Source organism: Callospermophilus lateralis, chromosome 6 (assembly GCF_048772815.1).
Source record: "Callospermophilus lateralis isolate mCalLat2 chromosome 6, mCalLat2.hap1, whole genome shotgun sequence".
Taxonomy (NCBI): domain Eukaryota; kingdom Metazoa; phylum Chordata; class Mammalia; order Rodentia; family Sciuridae; genus Callospermophilus; species Callospermophilus lateralis.
This window is the reverse complement of record NC_135310.1, coordinates 147,815,362-147,836,600: the sequence shown is the minus strand read 5'-3', so window position 1 is coordinate 147,836,600 and position 21,239 is coordinate 147,815,362. Positions and strand designations below refer to the sequence as shown.

The following is a 21,239-nucleotide window of genomic DNA, read 5'->3' as shown; positions in this document are numbered from 1 at the left end:
GCCCAACCTGGTCTTAATATATTCCAGGGCCTAGAGCCAAGGAAGACAATCAAGGCTTTATTACCAGCCAGATCATCCCTCCACTGCACCGCCTGCCCTTCTCCCGCCTCCTGCACACTATCCCGGGGCTACAAAACCTCACCATGAACGGTCTACAGTGAGGATTGAGAACTCTGCTTTCCTTCCTGGTGTAACTCATTAAGGTGATTGTAATGTTACCTCCTCATTAAGTTTTTTTTTTTTTAAATAAAATTTATAACTGAAGTAACTTTAAATAAAACCAAAAAGCAAATGTTTTTGTTTTTCAGATTCATCCAGGGGTTTAGAAAGCAGGCAGAGTGAGGTATTGCAAGGGAAGTTTGATGATTTTTTCCTAGGTCCAACCTTGTTAATAAAGTCTATTAAAATATTTTTAGAGCCTACGTTTACTCATCCCATCTTCCTCATGTTCACTAAAATAACTGAAGACAGGCCACTTATGCATAGGCTTATCAGGAGAAGGGTTGTGTCTGACTTGATCCTGTCCACTCGAAATGTACTCTGCCCAGAAAAACCACAGGAGATGTGGGTTGAATTTAATTTGATTGGAAAGCAAGAAGAATAGACACCAATTCCTTTTCATATTTGGTTTCAAAGGATCAGAAACTTAACCAGCAACTTAATAATCCACAGTAATTTCTGTGTTGTGCTGAGGACTCGAGCCAGACACTTTCTACACACTCACCTGCCACTGAGCCATCCCCACTACCCCTCACATCAAGGTTACCCAAAGTCATGTGAAATTAAAAGTGTAGCACTTATCTTCAAGATCAGTCCCTGCCGAATTAGCAAGGGTTCCTTTTCCTTGAGATCATCTGTGAAGAATTGCTGAATGCATTTCAGCAACAGTGAAACACACTGGAATTCATTTTTATCCAGTTCCTAGGCAGTAGATCACACCAAATTAAAGCTCTTGCAAGTAGCTGTACATTGGGTTTCTTGGCCCCCAAAGAAATAACCGGCTTGCCTTATTTATTGATCTGTCCAGATGGTGTAATAGAAGATGATTATATTTTTGAGGAAGGTAGCTCTCTTTCTCTTCAAAAAATTCTTTTATCTTCTGAAATCCTTTGTTATTCAATTCATCAATAATCAGTGATTGAAGCTGGAAAGGTAATCGTTTGAGTTACTTTTTTTTTTACTCTAGAACATCTGTTTTATAGTAATATTTCTAACTAATATCAATACTAATCAGTCAGCAAGAAAAAATGCAGGGTAAATATAGAATAAAAAATCTGTCTTCAATAGTCCACCATCACTTAAATGATTGATCTTTCCATTGGCTTCAGGCAGAGGTCTCAGAATGCGAGTCCCAGTTCACCCTAAGCATTGGCATCACCTGGGGCCCATGAGAGCTCAGAGACTTGCAAGCTGAGCTCTATGGGTTGCTGACACCTGCTAAAACTTGAGAACCACAGATTTAAGGGAAACTGAACTTCCATTATAGATATCAAAAGACGCTCAGAAATGTTGCAAATTCTAATAAGAAATGCAAGCCTAGGATGACTTAAACGACAATAGAAGAAAAAATAAAACTAAGAATTATGTACGATGAAAGTTGGCAAATATGCCAATTGCCATACAAAACGATCTTTTTGCCTGAATATTAGTCAAGGGAGACCATTCACTTGAATAACAGACATTTCCTTAAATAGTTATGCTACAAAAGAGTTTAAAAGAAAATCCAGTCCAATTGAATAGTCCAAATTATAATATACAATACTATTTTAGTAAGGAGGTATTTTACTATATTTAATTCAAAATTCTAATTCTTAGTGCGGGTTTAAATAAAGAAACAGCATTTGAAACTACTCCATTTCAATTTTTTTTTTTTTTTTTTTTGGAGGGGGAGGTACCTGGGATTGAACCCAGGGGAGTTTAATCACTGAGCCACATCTCCAGCCCTTTTATGAGACAGAGTCTTGCTAAGTCGCTTAGGGCCCCTCTAGGTTGCTAAGGTTAGCCTCGAACTCACCATCTTCCTGGGTTGCTGGGGATTACAGGCGTGCAACACTGAGCCCAGCACAATAGAATATTCTCTTAAATCACCGCATAACGAATTTTTTTTGTGCCAAATGTGTTAAGGACTCCACAAATGCTCCCCCTTTGAAACCTCCCCAATACCCTGAAGTTAGTCTTCCTCTGGAGAAAGAGCAAGGATGGGAGAGGTTACAGACTTTCAGGAGATCATTCAAGTGAGATTCATACTCAGACTCCAACTCAAAACTTCATGCTTTCGCCTACTTAAGTCTCCACCATCTCTTCCCTGGAACTCAGGCCTTTGCATGATCTAATCTCTGCCAACTTCTCTGACTTCCCTACTAATGTGTCTGAGAATAAATCAAAGTCTCCGTTGTCTCAGGGCCTTTGCACTAGCAGTTCCATCCCCAGACTGCTGCTCCCTACCACTTTCACCATGGTGAATCTTAGTCTAAGTATCACTTTCTCAGGTAACTCTTTCAGGACCACCTTCTCTAAAGTGAGCCATGTGCTTCCTTACAACCCCACTTACAATAAATACCCTGCCCTTTTCTTTTTCTCTCAGCCAGTGTAAGCTTGATGAGTGTAGGAACCATGTTTGTTTTGTTTGATATTATCTACTTTCACCTGGAATAATGCTCAGTACAAGATGGTTTATCCTAAGGTGTCAGGACAGTGGGAGGTAAAATCAGCTAGATATGGTAATGAATTAGATATGAGAGATTAGGGAAGAAGAAACAAAAAAGGGTTTCTGGCTTGAGAAACAATGGGGCTAATAACCCATCAGAACTACCAAAGAATACAAAATAAGCTTGTTCTTTACCCAGAAGGCATCTTGGTTCTTCCCGATCCTATTATCTTCCTTAACAGACTGCAAAGGACCTTCATTTTTCTGTGTGCAATAAAAAAATGTTACACACACACACACACACACACTTTATTTCGAAGAATTCTATTTCAAGTTCTAAAAATAAAGGCTTATATTGTTTATTTGAATAGAAACTTTTTGTTTGCTCATGATGCTGATTACAGCCTAAGACAGACCATGGGTTTTTGTTATTGTTGTTTGTGGTGCTAGGGAGCAAATCCAGGACCTCCATACCAGATAAGCAATCAACCACTGAGCAACAGTTCCAGCACAATAACAGTGCCTTTTGGGGGGGGCAGGGGGAACAGACCTTGGATTGAACTCAGGGGCATTCAACCACTGAGCCACATCCCTAGCCCTTTTTTTAATTTAGAGACAGGGTCTCACTGAGCTGCTCATTGCCTCACTGTTTTGCTGAGGCTGGCTTTGAACTCATGATCCTCCCATCTAAGCCTCCTGAGCTGCAAATAAATATTATCCGGCTTCCTTTAGCACAATGCAGACTATCAAAAGAAGCAGACATTATTTGAATAAATGCCCATAACAAATTTAAATTCTATACTGATGACTGTAAATTAAAGGCTTTGAATTAAACCATTTTCAGAATCAGAACTTGTAAATTAAAATAAAAAGTGCCTCTCCAGCTCAGCCTTAGTTTAAGCTTTGTATTGGCAATGTGCAACTTTTCAATGTTATGCTGGGGCTTCTATGCTGAAATTTCAAGGATCAAACACCAACCACCACTAAAGAAGTATCCAAAACATTTAGTAGTCGGTTGTTTTCTTCAGGAAGTGATCCCTGATCCACTATTCTGACTTTAAACATTGTTAGACCACATTGAGTAACAGTATCTGATCGCCCTTCATGCCAACAATTGCAAAGCATAATACAAACAAGCCTTATTTACTTATTTTAGTTGTAGATGGACACAATACCCTTATTTTGTTTATTTACTTTTTTATGTGGTGCTGAGGATGGAACCCAGTGCCTCACACATGCTAGGTGAGTGCTCTACCACTAAGCCACAATCCCAGCCCAAACAAACTATTTTTAAAAGTATCTTCTAAAAGGGCTGGGGTTGTGGCTCAGTGGCAGAGCGGCAGAGCGCTTTCCTAGCATGTGTGAGGCACTGGGTTTGATTCTCAGCACGCATATAAATAAAGGAGCAAAATAAAGGTCTATCAGCATCTTTAAAAAATTTTCTAAAAAGTGTCTTCTGAATCTAGTTTGAACAAACAGTACTATTTCTATGAATTTGACCAAAATTCTCAAATGTCAGTGTATTTTATGTATTATCATTTACAAACATGAAAAATAGGGTAAGGTCAAAGACCCTAACCCAGACCTGGGCCATTTTTCCCCAACAGCCGTCAATGCTAGTTAAATGCTGATAAATTGGAGCTCTGGGGGTACCAAGACCCTCTGGCTGTTTTAGGGGGCGTCCTTTTTCTTGGAGTTAAATAAATTCTCAACGTTTCTGAATGCAGATTTGGGGCCCAGCAGGTGAAGGTCAACGGAAACTTTCCACGCACAAAAGGGAAGAGACTGGGGGCGGGGGGAGCTTGAGGAGCTGGAAAAAAAACATCGCGTTGCTTTCCAAACATGAATCCTGTAGTTTCTTCCCCAGGCGCTGTAACTAACAGGATTTCTGCCCTGTCTCATCGTTTTACTGAAACCTGCCAATAAACTCCCAGAGAACAGAAGGAGGTTGAAGCGTTCAAGGAGCCTCAGGAAGGATTTGTCTAGCAGCAGCCTAAGACGGTACCCAGTGCCTGGTCTCTGGAGACTGGGGCCCGGCTCCACCCGCGCCCCCGGTGCGCGGGTGTCGGTCACTCACCGCTGGCATCCCGACGCCTGGGAGCCCACGCCGCACTTGACCCAAGACTCAGGGCGGTGCGCTCCGCCAGCTCCACACTCTCAGTTCAGTGGCCCGAGATCACTGCAGGCTGGGAGCGCTGCGGTGAGGGTCTGGGGCGCAGGATGGCTCTTGGATTTGAATCTTCTCCAGGACCTCTAATTGAATAAATCTGCTCCTGAAATCTATTAGACCCCGGTGCTGGAGATTCAAGAAACGCGGGCGAGTAACTAGGGCTCGTGGCCAGGCCACCTGCGCGCACGCACACGCTCCTTAAGAGAAAATCAACGCGCAAAAGGGGTGAACGAACACCGTTGGTAAACATTGTGTGTGCAAAAATCCAAACTAATGGGCGTCACCTTTGCGCTACCCGCCGGGTGAGGCTTTCTCTTCTCGGTCCTCGGTCCGAGGGGCTGGTTTTGGTCCTTTGATGTGTATTGACCACAGCTGAACCGTTTCGCATAGGAACAGTTTGTACCCGATATTCGGAAAACTTTCCTGGCATCACAAAAAGGTGCTTTCTGTTCCTTTGTATTTTAAAGTACCTTGAAGATGGGGTGGTAATTAAAAACAAAGCAAACACTCAGCTTGTTTTTTGCCCGCTTACTTAACCTGTGCGTGCTAATTGCTAAGTTGCGCTGGCCTGGGTAGGTGGCCTGTGATCTGAACACCGCGGTAAAAATAAATGACTTGGAGTTTTCTCTAAAACAAAACAAAACGCCAAACATTCCTTGGGTAAAACTCGACTTGCATTTATCACTAACCGCTGTACTTCATGTTGTGCTATTTACAGAAGAAATTTATCTACACGAAAGCAAACACAAACCAAAATCCTTGTTACTAAGCCAGGACTTGGCACGGCCTGTCTATTCAAAACGACGTTTATGCCAACTATGGACCCGTCTGTTTCCTGGCAAACATGTTGTAACGCCACTTTCATTAATCTATTTGTTTTAATCTAAATTTACAAAATTTAAAGTTTCGTTCCTTTCATTTTGAATGAATGGACTCTTATAATTTTAAACTAGTAACAGGCACAGTTGTGAATTTAAAAAATTGTAAATTGCGACGAGGTGGGGCACACCTGTCGACTCTGGAGCCTGAGGCAAGGAGGATGAACAATTTAGCAAGACTCTTTAAAACAGAAAAAAAAAAAAAAAAAAAGAAGAAGAAGATGAAATAAAAGACAAGAAAAAGAAAGGGAAAACAAGGAGATGGGATGTAGCTCAGTGATAAAGCACTCCTGGTGTCAATCCCCAGTATAAAAAACACAAACAAAACCCCTAAATCCATGCTAATGTTAGGGCAGGAAAGAATTAAAGCATAGTAAAAACAACAATCAAATATAGTTTAAATGCATTTTATATGAAATTAATTTTTTTACTATTAAATAGAAAACTTCAAAATCAACCTTTTTCAGATTTTGAGGGGAAATATAGCCTTCAAAACTCTATAGTATCAATGTATTCAATCTTCATGAAATATTAAAAACAACATCATAAAAATAGTAATACTTATTTACTTATATTTTACATTGGTTAGCTTCTTTTACTAGTATGTTTACTCAGACATATTTTAGGGTAACTTGGAATATATATTCTAATACTTCACAAACTAAATATGGTGAAGGTTCTGTGAATTTCCCCTTTTTGAACAACAGAATCCATTTACAAGTTAATTGATTTACTTTTAATGTTAAAAAATTACATATGCTGGCCACAGTGGTGCATGCCTGTAATCCCAGCAGCTCAGGAGGGTGAGGCAGGAGGATCCAGAGTTCCAACCCAACCTCAGCAATTTAGCAAGGTTTTAAGCAATGCAGTGAAACCCTGTCTCTAAATAAAATACATATTAAAAAAAAAAAAAAAGATTGGGGATGTGCTTCAATGGTTAAGTGCCCCTGAGTTCAATCTTCAGTACAAAACACATACTTTTGAAGGGTCATGACTTTCTAGGTACATCTCAAAAACATGGAGGAAAGAAATATTCCAACAATGTTTGCACTAACACCAGAAATTAATGTCTATGTATTCTCAGAGATAATGGTAAATGACTATTTTTAGTCATTTTTTTTTTTTCCTTTTGGCACAGGGGTTTTGAACCATAGGTGCTTTACCACTGAGCTATATCTCCAGCTACCCCACCTCTTTTTAATTACTTTTCCCCAATTTTCAAATAGGGTCTCACTAAGTTGCTTATGGCTTTGCTGAGTTGCTGAGGTCTGCCTGGAACCTGTGGTCCTCCTGCTGGGATTATAGGCTGTGCCACCCGCCCGGTTTCAAAATCGTTTTTAAGACATTTAAAATATAAATTATCTTAAACTATCACATGTAATGAAATAGCTATTTAAAATTGGTCAATAATTTTAATCTAATTTTGAAAGAACAGGCAACACAAAAAAGCAACAGAATGACCGGGACCTTCCGCAGTCAATGAGATGGTAGTTTGTGGATGGAAGTGTGAACAGGAGCAGAGACATCTTTCCCGTCCCCACCCAGACTTAGTGATACCTTGACAAGACCGTTCAGGAGAAGTTGGGGATGAAAAAAATCTCTTCCTTCTTCTAGGACGTTTCCTCTTCCCCTGGGACGAGGGCCTGACCTTAAAACTAGAAGGAAAGCAGGCGAGGAGCTGCCCCAAATTGACTTTTCTCGGGTCCACTGAGGTTGGCGGGCAATCCTGAAGCGTGCCTTGCTCTCGGACTGACTTTTCTGAGCAGACCTGTGGTGCCCTTGATTGCAGAGGTAAGCTAACGATGTGGGCGAATGATCCTTGGCTTCTTGGGGCCCTGGGTTTAAAACGCACCTCGTTTTTCAGCCAGCGCCCTCCTGGCTAGGTCTCCCAGCAGCTGTGGTCATTGCGCCTGGAGCGCGCTCCAGAGTGCCCAGGTCCAGTGTCGGGATTTGGAGGGACGTGGGTCGGGAATATCCTCCTCTAACAGCTGTAGGCCTTGAGGGGTTGAGCTGTGCCCTGGCTAGAGCTAGAACTAGAAGCGTGCCGACTGCAAACAAGACATCTAGGAATAAATTCTGGATGACCATCCTCTCTCGCTGCCTAGGATCCGTCCCTGGGATAGCGAAAGAGCGACTTAAGTGACTCCAATTGATTTATTTTCTTTTTGGGGGGAGTGGGGGTGGGGTGGGGGATGCCTCTAAGGTGCCGGAATCGCCCGAAGTGAGGCGGGTGCACATCGGAAGAAGGCTTCGTCTGAGTCCTGAAGGGCTCACATTGTCCTGCTGGGGTTCTCCAATCCCCCAAAGCCTTCCAAGACAGTGCGAAATAACTGAATTTGTCGCCGTATTTCCACGACAATATCAATAAAGATTTCTTTAAAGGGAATTTCCACAATACCAATAAACATTTCTTTTTAAGATTTGCGTTCATGTGGGTGACTTGAACGGAAACCTCACGGAACTCCACTCGGTTCTTTATTTAACGGATAAGGAGGCGGAGGTTCCGGGGTTCTTCGGACTTCTGAGCTCCCGCAGCACAGCGCAACTTCGACCACCCTCTCCATCTACCCGGTGTTCATCTCACCCCAACCGCCTCCAGATACACTTTCCAGGACTTTCTCCAGGACTCAGGTCTCTGCAGCCCCAAGAGCGTGGGTGCGCCAGCGAGCTTTCGGCGACATCGGCGCCCCCTCCGAGGTCCCGTGCAGCCAAGCATAGACTCCCCGACTCGCCCAACAGCTGCAGCAAGAGCCGAGAGCCGAGGTTCAAAGCAAATCGGCCCCACACTAGATGTGGGCACGCGTATTCAGACTTGGGCGTGGGGCTGGCGGTTGAGAGTGTCCGCACAGTTCCCACGCTCTCCCGGAATGGAGTGTGGGCTCTCGGGAGACTTTGCTAGCAAACCGCTGCTTCAAAAGCCTCGATCTAAGCCTTCTCCAACACCACGAAGACCAAGGTGCGATTAGGAATAAAAAATGGTTTGCAATTTAAATGAAATATTATGATTCCCGCATCCCATCTTGGCTTCAGTTTCTTCTAGATTCAAAAAGGCTAGATTTAACCTCCTCCTCCTTTCCGGCTCTATCCGGGAGGGGGTGACCCGCTTCTCTAGAAGGGCGCTAGAGAGCGCAGCGAGGAGGAAAGGCGGAGCCGCAGAGGTGTATCTCTATAAACTTGCAGACAGCTGCCAGACCCTTACTGCTCTCTGGGTGGAGAGATTTCAGCACCGCAATTGAGGACAGGGCTCCGGGGTTCCAAGCCTGCAGCTTGCAGCTTCTGAATTTCTAAACAACTCGCGTGCGCGCTCCCTCTCACACACACCTGATTTCTTCTTATTAAAGGGTGAGGGGATCACCTTGCACAACTCTCGTTTTTTCTATCTTTCAGGATCCTAGGAAGAGAAGGCGAGCTAGGCTGGGCAGATGCCTGCAGAGGTAGTGCAGGACGCGGACCGTGCATGCGCCTATGGGATGAAGCTCAACTGGGACATCAATGATCCGCAGATGCCTCAGGTGAATGAAACTGAGTGTGTGCGGGCACGCGTGGCGTTGTCCGTTGTCCGTTCAAAGAAGGGGGAACGGCATGTAAGTTCTTGCTGAGACTCTGGAGACATACACACACACACACACACACACACACACACACACACACACACAATTTCTGAGAGCCCTCAAATGTAGAGAAAAGTTTTCTGGACTCTCCAAAAGACCAAGTTGGATTTAGAGATTTGTGTACTCCCAGCAATTACCTTGTGCTTATCTGAAGGCGTGCTGGAAGCAGTAGGAAATATGGATCGGGCTCCACATTCTGAATAGTCCAGTCAGAGCAAGACACCTTGCCTTTAGCCAGGGTAGAAATCAGTTCTTTCTCCCCTTTTCTGCTTATTGGAAAACACAGAAGAAATGTAGGAGGGAAACACAGAAAATGTAAATACCACTGTTTCTCCTGCAACAAAGCTGTAAGATAGGATTGGAAATGGAGGTGGCAACTTGAGCAGTTTGTTTAGATAGAACCCACTGTCTTATTTGGAGTTTCTGCAGTCATGCTAATGAAGGCATTCTCTCCTAAACCTCACTTCTTTAATGACAAGGAGACCATCACACTTTTAGTAAATTTGTTTTGTTTTGTTTTAATGGAGCCAAGTGGTTTAGAGCTACATGCAGGAAATGAGCCAGGCAGTTATGGTTGGTCTACTGATTTGGGTCAAAACTGAGGGGTGACTTGAAAGTCCTGGGTGTAGGTGGACAGGCTGGAGAATCTGAGTTGCTTCCTGAGCAACTTTCCAGCAGAGTTGTGGTGCAGGAGTGAGAAACTTGGCATTTACTCAGTCTTTATCATGTGCCGGGTGAATAGCAATTCGTTAATCAGAAGTGTAGCTTCTTACACTTCGCTCTTTTTTGAATGTATATATGTGTTGTAACATAATTCAGCAATGGCTCATCCCTCCAGCGTTTTCTAGACTTCCTAGTAAATATGAATTATTTTTCCTTTGGGAGACTGGTTCTTAATCAGGGAGTACGTGTAACATCTCAAAAGGAACAGGCACATTGGCACATAAAAAGAGAAGGGAAGAACAGCTTCTAGCCCTGCTCTGACTGAGGGGGAGAACTGAACTGGCTCTATGACCTTGAGACAGTCCTTGAATGTACCTAAGTCTCAGGCTACAGACCTGTCATCAAGTGGTAGAACTAGATAAGAATCTCAAACTCTCATCCAGTCTCTCTCTCTCTCTCTCTCTCTCTCTCTCTCTCTCTCTCTCTCTCTCTCTCACACACACACACACACACACACACACACACGTGCCAATGTATCACAGCAAAGGAAATTCAGTCTTGGACATCCTCTGCTGTTGTATGATTTAGAAACAGTTTCTGTGACTGCACCTCTAGCACCCCTTCCTCAGGAGCTGTGTGAGACAGGAAGGCCTGGTCTGCACCCTGAAAGGGAGTACTCAAGCCATTCTTTTTCTGGACAATTGTTGATTTGTTACTAAGATCCTTAATTTTAAATGTTTACATTTAAAACCAACAGATGTGCTGTTAATATAAACTTAGATTTGATAATACATCATCATATATTCCATTTGTTAATTAGGTTAAGTCAATGTGTTAATTTATATCAATTCTAACGTTTAAAAGAAAAATAAATATGCCTATTACTAACAATAATGACATCAACAATATCCTTGTGGTTTTGGAAATAAAATCATCACTTTATGTTATTACTATTAGTCTAGGAAATACTAATGATGTACACAATTCTGAATTGTGCAACTGAGAATACTTTGACTTTACAAATGTTTGATCTAATTTTCCCAGGTAGTGGGAGGGCAAAGAGCTACAAATGGCTTGCTACTATGATCATACTCTCCTGATCTTTCATTATACCAGTAAGATCAATAGGGTCTGGCTGCTGCAGATCTTTTGTTTAATTCCCAACTATACTACTGCAGAAAACTATCTATCTAGCCTCCGATTCCTTATCTGTTAAATGAGTGTAAGAATGCTCATCTTGCAAAGTTTTGTGAGGATTACAGATATTGCAGAATATGGTTTTGAACCATGCATGATGTCTCTGTCCCAAATACTCAATTCTGCATTTTATTGCAAAAGTATCCATAGATAATACACAGAAGAATGTATGTGGCCATCTTCCAACCAATGTAATAGACACTGTAATTTAAGTCCTATGTAAGTTTCAGGCATCACAAAATATAATTCTTTTGATTTTCCCCCAACCATTTAAAAATGTAAAAAATTATTCTTAGCTTTAGGCCATATAAAAACAAGGAGCAAGCTGGGTTTGGTCAATAGTACCAGTTTACTGGCCATTGCCCTAGAAAGTATCTGGTAAATAGTGTTCGGTAATGGGTAATTTTATATTGAACTTAAATACAAAAAGACACATATCACAGTATAAATAATACACAAAACAGGAAAAAAGACTCTCAAATATGAGTATTAAAGCAATGCTCAGTATTTATTTTTATGATATGTACATTTTTTATTTGTACATATACTTATGTATAATAGTGGGATTTGTTGTTACATATTCATACATGCACACAGTATATTAGTGCTCAGTATTTTAGATATTACGTATTATTTCAGGCATGTGGCTGTTTGTTGAAAATAATGGCAATCTCACCAAAGCCCAAAGCTCAAGATTTATCATTATGGCTAGGTCCTTCATCAAGGTACCTTTTAAAATTTGCACAGTTAAGTGAGGAGTGGAGAGGGGAAACTGTCCTTGTCTCGGGAACATTGTTCTGGGGGCCACTAGTGGGTTTGGGATAGAGAACCAAGAGTTTTTGAAGAAAAAAATATCGATTTAAAGATATTTACAGGTTAAATTGCATATCAGTTATAGAGCATTCCAATTACTTTTTTTGCCCTGGTATTTTGATACTGAACTTGAAAATGTTTTCAACACTTGAATACATCAAGAACTGGAATGACAAGTGATAATGAACTCAGACCTCAGGCTCTAGAGTTTGTCCAACGCAGGTCTGGGATGGTCAAGCCTATAGCCAGGACTTTCTAGCCCTGTGATTTTGGACACGTCAATGAACCTTTCTGCAAAATGGGCATAATTGCCTATACGTGGTGTGAGGGTGATGACATAATGCATTTACAACATTTAGAAGATAAGTAATATGCAAAAACTTATTATTAGCTGGTTGTCAAAAAGGCACACATAGGGTAAGTGGTATCTTGTAGCACAGTTTGAGAGTTTTACAACATTTCTGCATTTAACCAAAACCCATTTTTATTCTAATGTGCTTGGAGAAAATTAAAAGCGTGATGCGTGTGATTTGAGTTCCATGAAGAGTCACTCTTGTTTCCACGCTTCCTCCCAGGAGCCGTCTCACTTTGACCACTTCCGTGAGTGGCCGGATGGCTACGTGCGCTACATCTATAGCATCGAGGAGAAGAAGGCGCAGCGCCACCTGAGCGGCTGGGCCATGCGCAACACCAACAACCACAATGGCCACATCCTCAAGAAGTCGTGCCTGGGCGTGGTGGTGTGCGCGCGTGCCTGCGCCCTGCCAGACGGCTCCAGCCTGCAGCTGCGGCCAGCCATCTGTGACAAAGCCAGGCTGAAACAGCAGAGTGAGGGCGCGGGCCAGGGAGTGGGTGGCCTCCCAGTCCTGAGCTCTTGGTTCCCAGCCAATTTCCCCTTTCTTTAGGGAGTCTGAGGTCGGGGTTGTTCCTAACATTTCTCCCTCTGGGGTTGGCAGAGAAAGCATGTCCCAACTGCCATTCTGCTTTGGAGTTGATTCCTTGTCGAGGGCACAGTGGATACCCTGTGACCAATTTCTGGAGGCTGGATGGCAACGCTATATTTTTTCAGGTAGGTGAGGCGAGAATACAATTTGTGATGGATAGTTTCATCCTAGCGTGGGCACCAAACTCTAGATTAAACCCGATACAGCTCCAGGGGCTGAAATAGGTGGTGGGGGCCCCCAGGAACCTACCAGTTAACTTATGTACTTATGTACTGTGTGTGCTCTTTAAAGGACAGATGTGGTGAACCAAGTTATAGTTACAGTTACAAGCTGTCTTTTAAGGTATCTGTCATTGATGGGGTTTTATTTTCAAGATATTTTTTCTCTTTAAAAAAAAAATAACTTGGAATCTTTGGAAAAGGTATGATCAATTTTTGGCCAGCTTAAACCATAGCCAGCTTTCTCTAGAGGAACAGATAGATGATCCATTTCTTCATTAATGTAGGCCAAGGGAGTTCATGATCACGCAAGACCAGAGAGTAAATCAGAGACAGAAGCTAGAAGAAGTGCCCTCAAGAGACAGATGACCTCTTTTTACCAACCCCAGAAAAAGAGAATGCGTGAACTGGAGGTAATGGGGAGATGACAGGGCACTGTGCTCTATGTTCATTTTCATTGTCAAATACACTGATAATTGAAATATGGATGTCATCCCTTAAATTCAATATCCCTAAAAAATGTCATTACATTGACACTTGGTTGGGATCTCTAATCCCCTATAGCCCATGATCTCTACTGGCAGTGATACAGTTAAGGTGTATGCTGACTTCCTGATTATCCAACAGCCTTAGAGAAAGAAATACACCAGAATCATTATCCTCAGGGAATAAATTCAAGACCTCCCAGTGCATACCTGAAACTACAGATAGTACCAAGCCCTATCTATACTGTTTTATATATATAGGCTTATATATGTGTGTATGTGTGTATACACACATACATACATATATATAAACCTATGAAAAAGTTCAACTTACAAATTAGGCATAGTAAAAGAATAACAATTGACTCATAAAACTAGAACAATGATAACAATAGATTAAGATTAAAGTTATTTAACATTTGTGAATTATTTATTTCTAGTATTTTCCACTTAATATTTTTGGACCTTGGTTGACCATGGGTAATTGAAACCTCAAAAAGCAAAACTATGGATAAGTGGGGACTACTGAATGTGCATACTAACAGTGAGTTAACAGGGCATCCTTGAAAGGGTCCTTTACATTTGTGTTAGCTTTCCGTAACTGTAACGAAATGCCTGAGTCAATCAAATTTTTAAAAAGAAAAGTTTTATTTTGCCTTATAGTTTTGGTGATTTCAATCCATGGTTGATTAGACTGTAACTTTTGGGCCTGTGGTGAGTGCATGGTAGAGAAAGCCCTTACCTTATGGCCAGAAGTAAAAGAGAAAAGAAAAGGGAGGCTGAAACAGCAGAGAGAAGGGGCCAGGGTCCCAATATCCCCTCTGAGAGCAGATCCCCAAGGACCTATAACCTTCAACAAGAATCTACCTCCTAAAGGCCCCCTCACCTCCCAGTTAGCACCACCCTGAGGACCAAGCCTGTAATATGTGGGTCTCTGGCAGACCCTTAAGATCCAAACTGAAGAAACATTTGTAAAGGAACAGATAACATTTCTTTAGGCAACTTGATACAGCGTGGCTTTTCCAGAAGGATTTCAAGCAGGCAGAGTGTTCATGTGAGGATAACAGAAACTGACACCGTTTGAGCACTGCCACGTGCCAGGCACTGATCTGGGAGTGGCATACATTTAGTGGTTGCAGAAACTCATCATAACGAAGCCCCATATTTCTAATAAGGAAACTAAAACTCAGAGAGGTTGAGTTACTTGGTCAGTTAGTGAGGGGCAGAGTCAGAACCTGAAGCCAGCTCTGGGTGGCTCCTGAGCCTCCACTGTTATGGACACTGCATGGGTGAGAACAGGACCACCTGCCGCTCCCACTCATCCTGCCTGGTTTCTACAGACCTTCCTCATTCCGTATGTTGTGTTCATTCCTGAGCAATCTCAAGCTTAGCGAACTCTGGACCACAAGCCCAAATCATGTCACTTAGCAGTGTATTGTCACAATCCAGAGCCCACCAACTGGAAACTTGTTTTTATTTGCATGGTCGACTATTGTTATGGGTGAAGATGTCTACGCCATTTATATATCATATTTCTGCATTTGTATCATTTTTTTTTTTTTTAGGCAGGAGCAAATCAAGACAGCAGTGAATATTTCAACAGCACATCTTTCCTGGAAAATCCAGAACTGTTTGATGTAATTACTGACACGAGCTGCCTTATTCCAGGACAGCCTTGTACTTCCTTCCCAAACTCTGATGCTTACAAAGCTACCTGTGACCTAGCCGTCTTTCAAGGAGACATGGTGCCTCCCTTTCAGAAATATCCAAACCCAAAAATCTATTGGCCTCGACCACCCTGCAGCTATGAATTGACAGGCCCTGGATACACAAATTCCAGCCCATATCCCACCCTTTGTAAAGATTCTACCAGTGTTCCTAAAGACCCAGACTGGGTTCATCTGAACGCACTCCAATATAATGTCAATTCATACAGCAGCTACGAGAGGAATTTTGATTTCACCAGTAAACCATGCGGCTGGAAATCAGCACTTGGAAAACCCAGCCTTGGGGAGAGGACTGACCATGGACAGTTACAGGCCATGGCCACGCCCCCATATCAAAATCCAGAGTTTCCGTGTAGGTACCTCGCGACTCCTTCCGCCGGTGGCCCAGCCCTGCAGACAGTGATCACCACTACCACCAAAGTGTCCTACCAGGCCTACCCGTGCCCTGCTCTGAAACAGGGTGATGGTGGACAGGAGGCTAACAGCCTTTCAACCTGTAGCTATGCTGCTGACACTGCCCTGATGTCTGTCTGTCCAGAAGCCCTGGAGCCCCCAGCTGCAGTCACCAGGGCACCCTCTCCAGCAGGGAAAATTCCTTTGAAAGTTCCAGGAGATTGCCGGACCATCAGATCCACATTGGCTTTCCCTCAAGAGGCAGCTCCCTCTAGGCCAGAGGGAGCAGATGCCTGGGATGTGTGTCTGTTCGGGCTGGGCTCTGCCATCAGTTATGTGGATAGAGCAGGTCCACTCTTTAGCTATGACAGTGAGGACTTTTGAAAGAAATTCCAAGTTGCCCTGTGCATGATACTGGTGTGCGTGCAGGAAGGAAAATGCAAAATGGCAACTATCTTTTGTTGAGCTGGGAGATGGGTCTTGTGTTCCAAGAAATAGAGATAGTAGTAAAAATGCTGATTAGCTGAGGAAGTTATCTGTTGGAAATATTTGACAGTATTGGGAAATTTTGGGCAGCATTTTGAGAATGGCTATGGTACCTACAATTAGGTTGAGAAAATACGATTCTCCCAAATGAACAAATAAGCAAACTGGAGAACAGGAAAAATTAACAATATTGGCCTTAACTTACGAGCTACTGTAGAAGGCCAAGCCTGTGTTTCCCTCCCTGAGCCTTTCCATTAGCCTTTTCCCTATTAGGGAATTTCACATTTGGCTCTTAGAGGCATCTAAACAGCTTCAGATAAAAAGCTTTACGATTTTATCCCCTGAGACATTTCATAAGATTTTTGCTTAGCATTCAGAACTTGTTAGAATAGCCTCAGGAAGTAATTTGATCATTTTATCTCCAAAGTATATATTTACAACTTTAAAAAAAAATCTCTGGTAGTGGTAAAGTACAAATGTTTTTAAAAGAATTTTGGTTTTTATAAATTAGATGAATACTTTTGCTTAATGTGATGGTTTTTGTAACACAGGTAGCCTAACGAGGATGATGTGTACGTAATGGATTATTATTATACTAAATATGTTTCTCTGATTAGGTTTCAAAATCAGAGTGAAGGGTTTCATTCAAGTATAGCTTTATAGTTCCTTTGTTATTCTTCATAAATGTAATCGATTGTGCTCAAGTAAATGTAATTAAGACATTTAAAATAATGTAACTGATGATTTAATTACTTCAGAATGGAAATAGGAAGAAATAGTGTTTATATTAGGACCTGGAGAGCTTACTATGAAATATTAAAACATTAAATAATTTAAAAGTTTTGTAGTTTATTTTAAAACTACTATTGGCATAATAAAAAGCCTCTTAAAGACATTTGGAATGGGAGCTGGGGTGCAGCTCTGTGGTAGCACACATGCTTAGCATGCTCAAGACCCTGGGTTCAATCCCCAGCACTGCAAAAAAAGAACATTTGGATTGTACACAACCACAATTTTATACTGCTTCCAATACTTTTTCAAGCAAAGTTAACAAACTTCATAAGAAAAAATAATTTGAGAATGGAGTTGGGGTGAAGGTATCATTCTCAGATTTGCATAGAATACCCATTTTGAATATCCAATTGCAGTCAGGTGCCATTTTAAATCATTTTGGGTTCTATATAGGCCACCTGAACTCTAATATCCTGAACCAATAAATACATGCAGCATTTACCATGAAATTGAACACATATGAGTTCACGCCTATGATTCCTTAGCCAACTTTTTCTCAAAACAAAGGGTGTCTAGTGAACCCATAGACTACTTTTTTCTTGAAACTTCCATTGCCCAAACTCACAGCTTATACTAATATTTAACTTTAGACAGCACTTACCATGTGCAAACACTTTCCTAAGCCCTAAACATATGTTAGTTTATTTAATCTCATAGCTATTGCTACCTGAGTAGCTCACACTAATCACACCTTTTTATTGCTGTGACCAAAATACCTGACGAGAACAACTTAGAGGAACAAGAGTTTATTTCAACTTTCAGGTCCAGAGGTTTAGTTCTTGGTTGGCCAGATCAACTGTTTTGAGCTCAATCGTTCTGAGGCAGAACATCGTGGTGAAAGGGCGTGGTGGAGGAGTGCAGCTCTGTTCTTGGACACCAAAAAGCAGCGAAAGAGAAGTGGGGAAGGGGCCTCCAGGAAGATGCACCCTTCTAGGGCACACCCCTAGTGACCCACCTCCTCCAGCCATGCCCCACCTGCCTACAGTTACCACCCAGTCAGTCCATTCGGACTAGGGCGGGCTGATTAGGTTACAGCTCTCATGAGCCAATCATCTCACCTCTGAGTGTTCCTGCATTAACACAGGAGCTCTGGGGAGGATCCTGATAGCCAACACCAAGAGAGGGGAAAATGACTTACACATACATGGGAGCCCTGGGATTTGAGTCCAGGTTATCTCCAGAGTCAGGTTCTGACCCCACACCATTATATGAGCTTTGATAATAATTTATCAGTGAAATTCCTCTTACACATATGTGTTGCATATGTATGAAATAGCAAGTTTTAGGAGTCCTAAGTGTGTGTAGGCAAGTGGGTAGGAAAGACCTGAAGCGGGAAAGAGCAGACCTGGGGTGGAGGCCCTGAGGTGAGCATTTCCCAAAGTGTGGCACAAGGGTTCTCTGGGCTACTGGGTGAGTCTAGGCTGCCCACAAGTGTGTTATTTAATAGTTATGGGTTTATTTTAATGAGAAATAGGGAAACATAAATGATACATCAAATCTGATTTCAGGATATTTTTACCCAAAGCAAAATAGTTTGGGTTTTGCTTGTTTGAAAGCAAGGCTATTTAAGAAAGAAAGAAAAAAATTATATACATATATAAATATTATATTAGACAATAGTACAAGTATTGCAAGGAGGTGACCAAAGTCTTGAAAAAAAAATATATATATATATGAGACAATAGTACAGGTATTGCAAGGAGATGACCAGAGTTGTAAAAATGGTTAGAGAACTAATGAAGAATGAGACACCCTGTCCTACAGCAAGGGATCACGGGCTAGAGGGAAGCTGTTCAGCTGGAAAGGGTCAATGGCAATGACAATGAGATGGTATAAAGCAAGAGCCTAAGAGAGAACAAGGTTGGGTGTGACATGGCATCTGGACCTTAGCCACAGAATTGAGTGTTCCACTGGGCAATATGCATCAGCCTGGCTGTGGGGGTTGATGCCAGGAGAGGTGGGCAGAGAGAGAGCATCTTCCCGGTGTTGGTCACACACCCCAGTTTCACCATCCTCAAAGAATCAGGATGCAGGGCAGGGTGGCTACGTAGCACAGAATAGTGTCTGCAAAGTGGGCCAACTGAGGAAAGTTGAGCCTCTGGCACACATTTTTAGTTCCAAAACATTCATCTACGGGGGAGTGAAGGAGTTCTGTAGAAGAGTGTAAGTAGGAAACATACAAAGGCACATCATATTATTAATAATACTAAATATTAACTAGGAATACTGATTATTAACAATAGCTATTTGTTGATTTACTAATTAGCTTTCAAATATGGGGAGCATAAGGGAAGGGCACCAGGCGGCTGATGTTCATTGTTCTGATCAGCTCCGGAGCTGGGATGAACCAATCCTGCAGTTAGACCTGTGAGTACATCAGCTGCTGAGAGCAGAGGAGGTCAGAGCCAAGGGAGGTGGGGCTGGGCTGAGAGCTGATCAAGGCAGATTCCTCAGTTAGGCTTCCCTGGTGCAGAGGGACTCCGACGAGAAACACAAGTCAATCACTTACCAGCCTTTCTTCCCTCTTCATGGAACAGTGTGCAGTCTTGATATATTTTGCAGAAGACTTGATATGCTTCTCAGAAAAAACTCAAAATCAATGGAATTAACTTCTGATGGGTTTCCATGAATCATTTGAGAGAGACACTAATGACTTAGCCAGGCACGGTAGCACATGCCTGACAAATCCTGGGAACTCAGGAGGCTGAGGCAGGAGGATCACAAGTTCAGAGACAGACTCAGCAACTTATCCAGACCCTGTCTCAAAATAAAAAATAAAAGGAACTGGGGATGTAGCTCAGTGGTAAAGTGCACCTGGACTCAATCCCCAGTACCAAATACAAAAAAGAAAAAGAAAGAAAAAATACTAATTACTTATCTCATAATTAAAGGATTGACTAATATTGACTAATCATCAGTGAGACAATGCACTAAGAAAACCACTGCAAATAGAATTCATGACTGACAAAATAATTGGAAAAATTATTTTCCAATTATTGTTGTGTATATAACCTTCCTCCATGGTCTCCCTTCCTCTCTAAAAAGATGACTATATAGCACAGTGAAGGTCTTACAAAGTGATCAACCGAGGAAGGAACTGGAAGGTTGAGCCCTGGCTACACATTAGAATCACACGGGAATTTTAAAAATCCCACCATCCAGAATGCACCTGAGGCCAGGAAAGTCAGTCTCTCGGAGTGAAACTCGGCCATCAGTATGGCTTAAAGCCCCCAGATCATCCCAGAGCACAACCCAGGCTCTGGCTCCAGTTTGCCAGAACAGGACTGGGAACCTAAGTCATTACAGGAAGCTTAAAGGAAGATTTTCGTTTTGGAAGAAAATCAGTGTTCTCTGTGATTCATCTCTAGGATGCTTACTTTCCTCCTGGATGCCACCGTGTTCTTCATTAAAGGGAAGAAGCTGGCAAAACCAAGTCCTCTATTTGTTATTATTTAAAGTACAAATTTAAAATCAAGCTTTAAATCAATAAAATTAGGGCATACAGTTGGCCCTCCATATTTATGAGTTCTCCATGCATGGATTCAACCCACTTCATCAAAAGTACTCAGAAAAAAAATTATGCTTGTCCTGAAGTCACATAAACTTTTTTGTCATTACCTAAACAATACAGTATAGCAAATGTTTGCATAGCATTTACATTGTATCAGATATTATAAAAATCTAGATATAATTTAATGTATACAGGCGGATATGCAAACACTGTACAATTTTATTTAGGGGACTTGAGCATCCATGGATTTTGTTATCTATGGGAGGTCATTGAACCAATCCCCTGTAGATACCAAGGGATAATGCTATTACCCTGCCTATCAGCTACTTCATTCAGTCATTCATCCAACAAATATTTATTGAGCCCCTACATGAATCAATGATGTATTAGTATTAGACACATAGAGACAAGACAAGTAGAAGTCTCAGCTTTTGGAGCTTACAGACTGGCAGGCTACAGACAATGATCTTGTATGATCTGTGATTACAAACTCTATAATCACAGTTCAAAATGCACAAAGGAGAAGATATGCTAAGATAGAGAATAAGTGAAGTGACTCTGTTCATCCAGTGGCTAGGAAAGAGCTACTTACCAAATTGAGACTTAAGAACTAAAGGATGGGGCTGCTGAGTGGTAGAGCATTGGCCTCCCATATGCAAGGTCCTGGATTCAATCCCCAGCAATAAACCTAAGGATGAGAAAAG

At 42.0% G+C, this 21,239-nt stretch overlaps 2 protein-coding genes across 2 annotated transcripts in view; one reads left to right on the top strand and one right to left on the bottom strand.

The window, feature by feature from the left end:
• Sycp2l (synaptonemal complex protein 2 like) overlaps positions 1-19,773 on the bottom strand; it is a 102,325-nt gene extending 82,552 nt beyond the window's left edge. Inside the window, exons 1-4 of the mRNA XM_076859189.1 lie at positions 19,534-19,773; positions 2,843-2,911; positions 1,007-1,144; positions 802-921 (exon numbers count right to left, since the gene is read on the bottom strand). Of these exons, the coding sequence (XP_076715304.1) occupies positions 802-921; positions 1,007-1,144; positions 2,843-2,911; positions 19,534-19,554 (348 nt within the window). The 5' untranslated portion in view covers positions 19,555-19,773. The remainder of the gene's footprint in view (positions 1-801; positions 922-1,006; positions 1,145-2,842; positions 2,912-19,533) is intronic.
• On the top strand, positions 9,118-16,130 carry Gcm2 (glial cells missing transcription factor 2). The gene is made up of 5 exons (XM_076857907.1): positions 9,118-9,207; positions 12,555-12,807; positions 12,936-13,048; positions 13,429-13,554; positions 15,192-16,130. Exons 1-5 carry the CDS (start codon positions 9,118-9,120, stop codon positions 16,128-16,130), a joined length of 1,521 nt encoding a protein of 506 aa, XP_076714022.1.
• Positions 19,774-21,239: the final 1,466 nt, after the last annotated feature.